This window comes from Tetrao urogallus (genome assembly GCF_951394365.1).
Source record: "Tetrao urogallus genome assembly, chromosome: 18".
Taxonomy (NCBI): domain Eukaryota; kingdom Metazoa; phylum Chordata; class Aves; order Galliformes; family Phasianidae; genus Tetrao; species Tetrao urogallus.
In genome coordinates this window covers 907,458-919,575 of record NC_136831.1, presented here as the reverse complement: position 1 = coordinate 919,575, position 12,118 = coordinate 907,458, and the positions used below count along the sequence as shown (strand labels likewise).

General features: G+C 38.4%; 1 protein-coding gene across 2 annotated transcripts in view; it reads left to right on the top strand.

Annotated features, from left to right (window-relative positions):
• SPAG9 (sperm associated antigen 9) overlaps positions 1 to 12,118 on the top strand; it is a gene marked incomplete at both ends in the record, with an annotated part of 55,378 nt that overhangs the window by 27,604 nt on the left and 15,656 nt on the right. For both annotated transcript variants that reach the window (XM_079544120.1, XM_079544121.1), the window contains 12 exons: positions 2 to 155; positions 2,994 to 3,204; positions 3,676 to 3,775; positions 4,429 to 4,550; positions 7,541 to 7,598; positions 7,942 to 8,094; positions 8,173 to 8,224; positions 8,621 to 8,751; positions 9,788 to 9,844; positions 10,661 to 10,834; positions 11,476 to 11,605; positions 11,863 to 11,955. In XM_079544120.1, the coding sequence (XP_079400246.1) occupies positions 2 to 155; positions 2,994 to 3,204; positions 3,676 to 3,775; positions 4,429 to 4,550; positions 7,541 to 7,598; positions 7,942 to 8,094; positions 8,173 to 8,224; positions 8,621 to 8,751; positions 9,788 to 9,844; positions 10,661 to 10,834; positions 11,476 to 11,605; positions 11,863 to 11,955 (1,435 nt within the window). The remainder of the gene's footprint in view (position 1; positions 156 to 2,993; positions 3,205 to 3,675; positions 3,776 to 4,428; positions 4,551 to 7,540; positions 7,599 to 7,941; positions 8,095 to 8,172; positions 8,225 to 8,620; positions 8,752 to 9,787; positions 9,845 to 10,660; positions 10,835 to 11,475; positions 11,606 to 11,862; positions 11,956 to 12,118) is intronic.

The window sequence follows — 12,118 nt, the reverse complement described above, 5'->3', positions numbered from 1 at the left end:
GAAAGGAGCGGCCGATATCGCTGGGCATCTTCCCACTGCCTCCTGGAGATGCACTGCTGACACCTGAGGCTCAGAGAGAAGCAGGGGAAACACCTGGGTCAGAGCACTGGAAATTCCATGAGCTAAGCCAGCCACGGTCCCACACAAGCCTGAAGGTGAGTGATCAGTGTCTTGTGCTTTGGGAGGAACACCAGGACAGGGTATGGTTCATTGCTGGGGAGAGGGGGAAAGTAATTGAAAGGGAGAAGGTAGAACTGTGATTTGTTGTGCAAACCAATTAAGGTGTGGCAATTCAAAGGAGTTTTGAGAGTAGAAACAGTTTGGATTGCATTTTCCAAACTGTTCCAAAGTGGTAATACAGTTCTTGTGTTCACAAGTGTTTTTTTCCTGTCTAAGGACTGTTCCCAAAGGTCACTAGCTTGTTCTCTACTGACCAGATATGCAAATAGAGTAAACAGATCTGCTGATTTAACGTTCTTCTGGAGGGAAAGCTTGGATTACTATATATTCTGAAACAGCCTCTGCCTATCTGTGCATATAGTATGGGTATACCACAGAGGTGGGTGACCAAACTTTCCTAAATTAGCCTGTGATATGATTTCCCTTACATGTAGCTTGGCTGTAATTCCTCCAATTGTTCTGCATTCCAGCAGTGGGAGGGTGGCACAGAGCAAGCTGCAGGAAGGGAAAAAATGCTGGAGTGCAGCAAGTCTGGAAGTCTGCAGTGGGTCTGGAAATGCAGCTTGAGGAACTGCGGACTGTATAACCTCAGTCTCCTTATGTTAGTGAAAGGGTCTGAGGAGAAGGGATGCACTGTTATTTCTGATGTGTGGAGATGAAGTGATGTAGTCTCCTCCGAATTGAAATTAATTACCAGTGTGGGATACTAAACTGATTTAAAAAAAAAAAAAAAAAAAAAGCTCTACAGAAGTGCCTGGAACTCAGACTTCTTTTCCCGAGAGGTCATATGGAGGTAATGGGAAGTGTAAGTAATGAGGGATTACAAACAAATATCAGTGGCAGCGAGAGTGTGAGTCTAATAAAACTTGTCGCTCCCAGCTAGGGCCATGTTGGATCTTAAAATCTTCCTATTCCCTTTGTCCCACGCCAATTAATTTAAGCAAATTGACAGAGCTCTCCCTTTAGAAGAACTGATTGGGATACAGATTACATAAAACCACGAAGAGGTAGGGATGGGATACAAAGGGACATTTTTGATTCTTTGACTGCTCAGAAAACTGCATTGATTATAGTATGTTGTCATAATCGATGTCTTGTTGTAACTCCTCTCAAAATAGTTAATTGTTAAAAATAGTTGTTGGTGAACAGTACGAATTGTGATCATTTAAACCTATTTATTCTAAGTTGCTTTGGTCCAGAGCAGTTCTTTGGGTGTGAGTATAAACCAAACAAACACAGTAGTTTAATCAGCGGTGTTTATTGGAGGGGGAAGAGGACAAGCCTGAAATAAAATGCATCAGATAGTAAAGTCAGAAGTGTGAAATGTGACATAAGTTGAGATTTCTGCAAGCCAAGGACCATTCTCTTCAGTGTTTTCTTTTGTACTGTCAAGCCATTTTTCTTGAGTTTTGCATGTGAAAGTTGGTGGTCAGTGCATGCTGCAGCAGTTAGTGAATGCTTTTGGAATACAAAGATGTAAAAATGTTTGAACAGAGCCAACAGCTCTCTTGAGGTTTTATTCTGTGTTTGTGAGAACTCTGGATTCCCGTGGTAAGGGGCATCGTTCCCTCCCTTCTGTAAGTGGTTGCTGAAGTATGAATCATTCGTCTGTCGGCGGCTGGACCGCACCTGTTCAAAAAGCTAGCTGGGGAATAGTGTCTGTTATTTCTAATGGACACCGAGTATCTCATGTAACACCTTAATATATGGCTTTTGCTGCCTTGAATAACTGCACAATAAGTTATTCTGAAGGTGTTTGTTGGTTGAGATTTCTGAATAATTTTGTCAGAACATTAAACAGTAATAGCTTGTTCTGGAATTTACTACCAAGGGGATGAAAACGAAGTAAATGATAGGAAGATGCTTAAAGCAGCAGAGTTTGTTTCTAAGCGGGAATGTTACTTTGTCACTGTTCCTGTGGGATGCAGGCTTTCCATTTATGCGGGTGTATGTAAATGTGTAACTTCCTCCTTGCTGTGGTGAACTGAAGTCTTTCCTGGCAAGGAAGTAGCAGAAGTAAAAAAAAAAATTAAAAATGACAACTGCTGGTAACCTCGTACTTGACACAAATGAAAGAAGACACGTCTCTATTCAGGTCTCTGTTTTTTAGTGAGGTTGAGAAGTCATCTCGCATTTTGTTCTTGAAAAGGAAAGCAAGCAGTACAGTAAATTGAAGCGCCACAAAATATGAAGTTCTGTCTCATTAAGTTTTGGAGACAGTGTCCTAAATGGACCAGTTTGCATTCATATCTGCAGCAAGATGTTGTTTGCTGGTATGCTGCTGTTTAAGTGATAGTTAAGATGTCTGAATGCTAATACAGTTCTCTGTGCTATATTTTTATACCAGTTAAATACATGTTCTGCACCAGTGCTTCTGAATCTGTTCTTAAAGAAGTTATTTTAAGACATCATGCATGTTCTGAACAAGTACAAATTCTAGAACAGCTTTGGAAAGACTGTCAGCAATTAACTTTGCAGCTAGAAGAGTTACTTGCAGTGGTACAGCCTGCTGTCTGCAAGGCTTAACAGAATAACGCAATAAACTTGTTGATATACTTTATTAATTTAGATTTTGAAAAAGCATGGAAGCAAGGATGTGTGTTATGTAGCTATAATCTCCTTAACAGGAGAGAAAACCACACTCACAGTCTAAAGATGCACTCAGTGGTGCAGGATGAAGGTATTCTTTCTATTTCTGTTCTTACACGTTCTTCAGCAAAATGCGGGCGTTTTATTACTTGCTCTTTAATGAAGAACGTAACTCTTCCAGTCCTTCTTATTGTTAGTGTTTTTCAATAATTGTTCAATTTTAGGATGAGCTCTCAGACGTTAGCCAAGCAGGTTCAAAAACCACTACTCCAGCATCCACGGCTGCTTCAGATGTACCTGCACTGCCTGCTGAAACTCCTCAAAAGGAAGATGCTGAAGGATTTGCTAAGGGTGCAGATATGCAGAATGAGAAGCCGGACGTAAGCAAGAATATTGAAGTACAGGTAGCTCAAGAGACAAGGAATGTGTCCACTGGTAAGCTGCATTTCCTTTTTAGTGAATTATTATTATGGATCTCATGCAGTCGTTGTGAAATTTCTTATTCGTGTGCCACAGATGACAAGTGTGTTTTTGCTCATTTTTTAGGGGTACCAAACATTGGTAAGAAACAAGTCTGTTTTTTACTGGTGATGTTAGAATTATTTCTGATGTTCCCATGTGAGCAGCAGAAGTGGCACTCATCCAGGCAAAGTCTTGAAATGAGATAGATGTCTACTCTCATAGGAATTGAGTTAGATTCAAGAGAAAATGGCTTAGAAATTCCAGTGTGCTCAAGGATATCAAAATCCATGCATCTTTTCATGTGGTTACCTAAATAAGTCTTTAAATGAGTCTTTAAATGAGTCTGTTAGGTTGGTGGTCAACGTGGCATTATTTTTATGTAATGCCCAATCTCACAATTCACAGTGATTTTTGTTTTATTTAGACACCTTACTTTTTCTTTAGGTGGAAATGAAAATGAAGAAAAATCTGAAGTTCAAGCAATCATTGAGTCAACTCCAGAGCTGGATATGGATAAAGATCTCAGTGGATATAAGGGTTCCAGGTAAGTTGATTAGTGTGATTTGAATAGGAAAAACAGTTTTAGAAGGTGCCAGACTTCAGTTTTGAACTCATGACTTGTTTCGAATTATTAAGACTGAGGTCGTGCATTATATAATAAAATCTCCTACTTCTGTGGCCCTGTTTCTTTCCCCAAATTCCTCTGGAGGTTTTAAGTGTAACAGCAGTTCTTTAGTCTGTTTCTGCACCTGAACTTCATTATATAGCAAACTTCAGAATGCTTCAGTATTCTTTCCATATTTTGATCAGAAGTTCTACACCAGGAGGCCTTTTTCCCTTAAATCTAGTTTTCAAGATGCTTGCATTTGCTTTCCTGGCCTCTTGTGCTTTCTTTCACCTGCACATCTAAAATCTGGACTTAGGACTGATTCTCAGAGTACTATAGCATTTTTTTATCAGGTTCTGAAGGAGGAATCCCAGTTGCAGCATGCCTGAATCTGATTCTTTTGCAGGCTATTGTTTGTGGAGGGTAACATTAGAAAAGATATGAGAACAGAATTTAGGGCTCTAAGCCAAAAGCTTCTGAAAATGTTACTTGTTTTCATGGGGAACTATTCATAGTAACATAAAGGGAACTTGAGATTGGGAATGTTTTCATTCTGCCTTCTTGGTGATGTTTGTTTTTTCTTTGCATAGCACCCCTACCAAAGGCATAGAGAACAAAGCATTTGACCGTAACACAGAATCACTCTTTGAAGAGCTGTCATCTGCTGGTTCTGGCTTAATTGGAGATGTGGATGAAGGTGCAGACTTACTGGGTAAGAAGGGTTATTTAATGATGCTGTTTGCAGGAGCGTTCCTTGGGAGTGAAATGTTTCATTACACTTAGTAGGTTTGCTGTTAGGAGGAATTTAAAAGTATCTGAGTCTTATCTGAAGTTAGTTAAATTGGGATTGTGGAACAAAAAAAAGGAAAATGTGTTTTTTCCTCCAACATACCTGTAATCTTCACAGGCACCAGGTTACTGTTCTTTATTCCAGTTTTCCATGTATGTTTTCTGACAAAAAGTTTTTGTCTTGAACTGAAGCAGTCTTTTTTCTACTGTTAGATAACTTAATGCAGGTTATGCCCATCTGTAATTGCTTCACTTTATCACAACTCTGTGGAATATGATTTATAAGAAAATTACAGTATAATGCAGTGATGGTAATTTGAGAATGAAACTATTAATTAAAAGCAGGGAAGGGGGAAACATTTCTTCTTTCCCCATTGAGCAGCTTGCTGCTGCTTGTATGCTTACTAAACAGATTGCAAGTTTGGGGGATGCGAGTTGATGAGGAGCAAAAAGGCCATTAAAAAATCTTCCTATAAATTATTACTGTCTAGTATTATCACAAAGGGTTTTTGGACATATCAATGTTTAGGCCTCGTTTTCCAGTATGTAAAATGCAGCTGCATCTCATGTGTGTATCTGTTAGAAATGTATATAGAAAATCATTCAGCTTCTGTTTTCTGACAGTGCAGAGGTAGATATGCATAGCATTTAGAATTACTATGTGTGCAGGCAAGTTTCTGGCTAAGCATTCCACCACAAACCTACTTTACATGAAGCAGGGGACATTTCTGAGAGCATTTCCCACTTGGACTAACAGACCTATTTTCAGTCTGAGAGAGGATTTCTCTTTGTTACTCTGTACTGCTTGGAATCCTGAGCAGTGAGAGCCATGCCATCCTTGCCAAATGTATTTCATCCCAAACTCTTGCATTTTCATGTGGGCAGCTCATGTCTCATTCTGCGTGCGAAGCCAGAGGTGCTGGAGAAGTAGTATAAACATTGGAACTTCTGCTCCTTATCTGCATGATAGAAATCAAATTTCTGTCCAGATTGCCTGATGATAAATACTTTGTTTTCCTTTGTAGGCAAAAATAATATACTACTTAGTCTAATGTATCAGAGGCTTGTTCTTGTCTTCATTAGCACTTTCAGTAAAACTGCTGTTAATATCAGTGTATGCAAAATGAACGTGCTGTAATGATTGTTATGCAGAATGTGACCTAATAGATGGACAATATAAAGACCATTTCACTTAAAACACGACCGTAGTCCAAAGCACTTTGTACCACTCAGTAGCCACATCTGCATCCAGGGTAGCTGTGTTTCAAGCACTTGTTTTGAGGTCTGTAAAAGTAGTTAATTGGGATTCTCTAATGTTTTCTCTTGGGCTGCGTACCCAGGGGAATATTCTGGTGTGTATGCTTCTCTTTTAAAAAAGAATTGAAATTTGTTGCTTCTACAGTTAGGCGTTCTTGGCTGCTGCTCTCATGAAATACATTCTCTGCATTTTTCCCTGCTTGGTAACATTTTTATTTTTTTTTTTTTCCCTCGCACTCTTTTGGCTATTTTTGGTTTTTGGTTATTTGTTATATTGGTTTAGTTTTTGGTTATTTGTTATAATGGATCCTGAAATGTTTGAAGTGTCCTGGCTACTTCTGTGACCTCTGAAAACGTTTAGAAAGAGCTGTTGGAGTAACATCCCTCTATGGCTGCAGTGTAATGAGTTTCTCCCATTAGCAGTGAAGTACCACCAGCTAATCTACCTTCCTTCAGTATTCAGTATCGTTTGTTTTTGATCCAAAACTCGGGGAATTTAGACCTGCATGTCTATTTTTAGAGTAACCTTTTTTATTGCTATGAAACTGTCTTTTAAGTCTGTTAGCAGAGTTACTTGAGCAGTTGTGTTCATAGAAAATAAGCCTCCACCATTAAGAGACTTTTTTGTGTTGATCTTGAATCAGCAGCACTGCTGTCATCATTGTGGTAACAGTGGAAGGTTTAATCTGAAAATACTTCTGCTGTGCCAGCTGTGAACAGGCCGTATCTGCCTTATTTTCAAAACCCTGCAATTGTTTACTTTGTGCATGCAAACAATAGGGGTGAGAAATTAATTTCCAGAAATGCAATAATGTTGAAGCAGCTACGTGAAGAGTTAAGTTCATTTTTTGTAGTAGCATATTCCTATGAAGCATACTGAACAGTTGAGCATTTCTGATTACCTGCTTCTAAATTCTTTCACAGACAATAGGTTTCTATTCAATTACTGAATTTTTATAAGTCCAACCAAGAGAAATGCTTATGACAAATTTTATTTAACATCTTTCATATAAAGTCCTGCTTCTAACCACGTCACATTTCACTTCCAGTTATTGGTGGTGGCTTTGTTTTAATTCACTCGTACTTCATAAGTTTAAGTATTTTACTGCTCTTCACCCATATTACCCCTTTCATGAAATGTTTCTTGTTCTTGTTTTTGCTTTACATGGAATGCATGGGCTTTAAAGACCATAATTTCTTTGGTAAGGTATCATTTGCTCTGGGGAAATTTGCAGGGCTTTCACAATGTGAGCTTTAATCAGCATGTTTTGTCTAACTTACGTACTTTTGACTCTTACCTGATGTAAAAGACATCAGAACACTGTAAAATTAACGTTTTGTGGACTAATGCTTCCCCACTGATGCCATACTTGTTTATTTTCTGTTGAGTTGGTAATACTGTAGCATCCTCAGTATGTATTTAGGTAGCATTAGCCTGCTAGCCAGGCCTGCCTTTAGTCTTTATTTGAAGGCAGGTTGGGAAGAAGGTGGAGGGGAAATCTAACTGCAGGAGGTAGATCCTGAAATTTCAGGTAGCTTGTAATTTTTTTGCCAGGCTTCTTACTTAAAATTCAGCTACTGTTGGATAACAGGAAAACTGAGCCTTTGAGAAAATCAGTTTCATCTGCTAACTCTGTGTTTGTTTCCTTTGGAAAGGAATGGGTCGTGAAGTGGAAAACCTGATTTTGGAAAACACTCAGCTGTTGGAGACAAAGTAAGTGTGAATGTCTGTGTAAAAAATAATAATAATATATTCCTGTCCTCCTCTGTTACGTGGAGACTTGTATCAGTCTCTGCATCTTTCTATCTTGAGGAATGTAACTACTCAACAAACTGTTCTGAATTCTCTGCTTTTTTTTTTTTAATTGCAGTGGTACAAATGTATTTTGTGAATGTTGGAGTTGGCAGGAGGATTTGGTCTGCTTTAAGAAAATCTTTGGTTTTTTTTTATAGTAGCTCTACATGAGAAACTTAAGCATGGTCAAGAGTAAAATGAAGCTGAATATGCTGTGAGGCCATAGTCAGTCCTTGTAATGATGTTTTAAATGTTTGTCTAGGAATGCACTGAATGTGGTGAAGAATGATTTAATAGCAAAGGTGGATGAATTGACCTGTGAGAAGGATGTCCTACAAGGTGAATTAGAGGCTGTAAAACAAGCAAAGCAAAAGCTTGAAGAGAAGAATAAAGAACTGGAAGAGGAGCTTAAAAAGTATGTTTGATACTGTGATTCTGAAAAAGAAAATTGCTGTGGTATTTAATGCAGCTATATGTTTTGTTTTCTTTTTAGAGCTCGTGCAGAAGCAGAGGAAGCAAGACAAAAAGCTAAAGAGGATGATGATGTAGGTGTATGTGTGCATGTGTATGTTTGTATTGGTAATTCACAACTGGACATAAGACTGCATGCATTGAGTGAATGCTGTTAAGCTAAATTGCCTAAGTGGTAAACTTTCTCCATGTTAAAACAGATCTAAAGGGCCCAAGTAAACTTAAATTCACTATCTCTATCTTTCCCGAAGAACTGCTTTTATTCAGATTGTACTGAATTTGAAAGGATGGGTGGAGAGGATGGTATGGCAGAAAGCGCTGGGTAAAATCAAGTTAGTTTTTACAAAGCTCCAAACAGTTTTGAATCTGGAATTGTGCCCCAAACTGACTCTTGTCTGAAGGCAGAGGCTGACTCTGCAAGGCCCTGCTGTGCTCCTTTGTTCATTCTGTGTTTGTTTTTCTGTGTTCAGAGTGATGTCCCCACTGCCCAGCGGAAGCGCTTCACTCGTGTTGAAATGGCTCGTGTTCTGATGGAAAGGAATCAGTATAAAGAGAGGCTGATGGAACTTCAGGAAGCTGTCCGATGGACTGAAATGATAAGGTAAAAGACACTTAGCTCCTTGGATTTCACTGGCTTTATCTGTGTGTGATCTGGTCAGTAGACTTGTCTGCTTGCCAGCCCATAAATAAGTTCTTGAAGTTATGTTCATGTATTGGTTTGCTAGAATGGGATCTTGGTGACACCTCCAAAAATGTATTGCTGCACGTGATGTGAAATAAACACCCCTTGAGAAAGTGGAAATGGTTATAAAAATTTTGTAATCATCAGTGTTTCTTAGGGGAGAAGTTACCATACGTGTGCGTGCATCTTAAGGCAGTGTGCTCAGTTAGCAGCTGGAACCTCAAAACAGTGATAGTCAGCCTTCAGGTTGAGTGTAATCCATGCATAACATCTTGAATAGTGCAGGAGAAAGCACGATTTTAAAACTGCAAGATTTGTTAAATATTAATTAGTGAACTTGGTCTGGCTTGCATCTTGAATACTGAGTTACCTGGAGGGGATGCCACCCCCAGGCGGTTCCATGGCCAGCAGTGTCGTTTGCTGCCGCCTGCTGGTCAGGTACCGTGGTGACATTCGTTTTCTTCTATTATTGTCCCTAATACCCACGAGCCGTTCTGAGTCTGAGGGAAATATGTATTCCCAGGCAGCTGTGGTTTGCTTTTCTGTAGCTATAGTTATTGTCTCCTACAGAAATCTCATCTCTGTTATTGGGTTTATGACTTTAGGGGCAATTGCCATCATTTATTTACTATTGTGTCAAAAAGTAAAATTTTAAAATAAAAAGCAGTGGTTAAAATACTAAGGTGGAAGAATTTAAAGTTTGTTTTAATCTGTTTTCATTGTAAAATGTTGCATGAGTTTTCCATCCTGTTTACAGAGTACTTACTAGATGTTTGTGATGCTTGTATGTGTTGGTGATGTCAGTGTTGTGCTTGTTAGAGGTGCTGTGTGAAGAAACTGGCTTTGATACTTTCAATATCAGTTGTTCTGTTCTGTAAAAGTAGGTTGCACTCTGTCCTGTTCCTTCCCTTTTTAGATTTTTATACTCAGTAAATTTAAAATGTGTTTCTTGTAGAGCATCAAGAGAAAATCCAGCCATGCAAGAAAAGAAGAGATCAAGCATTTGGCAGTTGTAAGTATTAAAATAACAGTCACTAACAATGAGTATAAAAGACCCTAACCAGTTAGCTGGCACATTTTTATATGTTAGCTAATTATCTTTCAGCAAATGGAGATGTCTTAATTGTTTTCCTCTTGTTACCTAGCATGCCCACTCGGTAAGACTGTTCTTGAAGACAAATCCATCGTAAGCTGCATCATCTAATGAATGGCTGTGCACTTTGTGAAGTTAAATGCCAAAGTGCTGTAACTTCTTTGTAGCTGAATATGCACCAGAACTTATTTTGATTTTTTTGTTTATGATGAACAATAGAAATTTGAATAGCTTGTGTGGATTGCATTTATTTCAGCTTCCTTTTTCTCTATGAAGTATGGTTTACTCTGTCAATTTTCCTTTCTAACTTGAAGCTCTTTAGATCTGAAATGGCATTATTCACAACAAGATACCTGGCAAATAATCCTCTTGTGGTTTGCTGATATCTAACATATTTCTAGCTCAGGGAGTGGTGGAGATTTTAGAATGTGCTGTGCATGAACTAACGTGCATCATAAAACTGTCTTCCACATGTAAGTTCACATCCTAGTTTTCTTGAATTATTCATTCAAGATCCTGTTACATTTAATATACGAATGGTCAGTAATTCTTCAAGAACATCTATTGACATGAGTTTCTTTGCTTTGAAAGTATTTGAGTGTGCAATGACTGCTGTGTTGGGCTCTACTTTTAGTTCAGATGGCTTGAGAAGGCTATCCTATGTGATGCTTTGCCTGCACAGTTGAGTCTGAATGTACCTTAATCCTAACAGTTTTCTTGTTTATTTTATTCTAGTTTTAGCAGGCTCTTCAGTTCATCTAGCAATACAGCTAAGAAACCAGAACCTCCTGTCAACGTTAAATATAATGCTCCAACCTCACATATTACTCCATCAGTCAAGAAAAGAAGCAGCACCTTATCTCAATTGCCAAGTGACAAATCTAAAGCCTTTGAATTCCTCAGTGACGAGTAAGGCACCTTGGTTTCATAATACTAGATGTGATCTGTCCAATATTTGCCCTTGTTTTGTTCTCTTGAGGTTAAACAAGCAATCTTGCTGCTAAGAGAGCTGTAATGTTCTGAAGTGAGTGCTGATATCTGGGAGATCAGTGTAGATTAGTTGCACAGCAATGACTGATTCTGGGCAGCCAGCAGTAATGTGTTGTTTAGCATATACCACTGCATTTATAAAAGTGCTTTTAGTCATGAGGCAGCACTCAGTACTGAAATTATTGTTATTGTTATAAATATTATAAAGCGTTATAGCTAAGTAATAACTATTCAGATACTTTCAGTTTAAGGTTGGTACAAAAATACAACATGTATCAGGCTAACTGGTATCTTTATTTTTTCATCCCATGCTTCTTTTTGGCAGTACGTGCTTTTGGCTTACAACTTCATGACTTCCAGTAACTGCGTGAGCCATGCAGTTAATTTTTATGTAAGGGTACTGACTGTAGTCTTTCTGGTTTGCCCATCTTAACCAGGTTCCTTAAAAATAGCCCACAGGAAACCTGGTGTTATACAGATGAGTTTAATGACAGCTTCAGTGATGCACAGAATTTTAAAGAGTATAAGTAAAAGGTTCTTTAATAACGATTCTTTCCTAGAACTGAAGCCAGTTTAGCCTCACGCAGAGAGCAGAAAAGAGAACAGTATCGTCAGGTGAAAGCCCATGTCCAGAAAGAGGATGGTAGAGTGCAAGCATTTGGCTGGAGTCTACCTCAAAAGTACAAACAGGTATTATGCTTATTTTCAAGTGTAATGGTGGTGATTTCATTGTGAAATTCTGACAGACTAGGGAACTGTTATTTCACAGCTGAGCTGATTCCAGCACTTTTGTTTTGCTCTAACTTTGCCATTTGAAGGCAGCCTTTCTGAAAAAAAAAAAAAAAAAAAACCCACAAAGCAAAACTCTTTAAGCATATTTAACAAAATTAGTCAACTGATTCTGACAACTGTAAATATCTTTGGATGTCTCTTTTTTTTTTGTCTAGGTGGCAAATGGTGGCCAAGGTGACAATAAGATGAAAAACTTACCTGTACCTGTTTACCTGAGACCTTTAGATGAGAAGGATACCTCTATGAAGGTAAAATATTTGGAGCTGTTTATAGAGGCTGTATTTTAGGCAGCCTATAGCGTGATTCTGTTTTATAGTTTCAATCTTCTTTCTGTAGTGCAGTTATAGTTAAATTCTGCAAAATTTACAGTTGCCATAAAGCTCAAATTAATTCAAGCTTCAGTAGAAACAT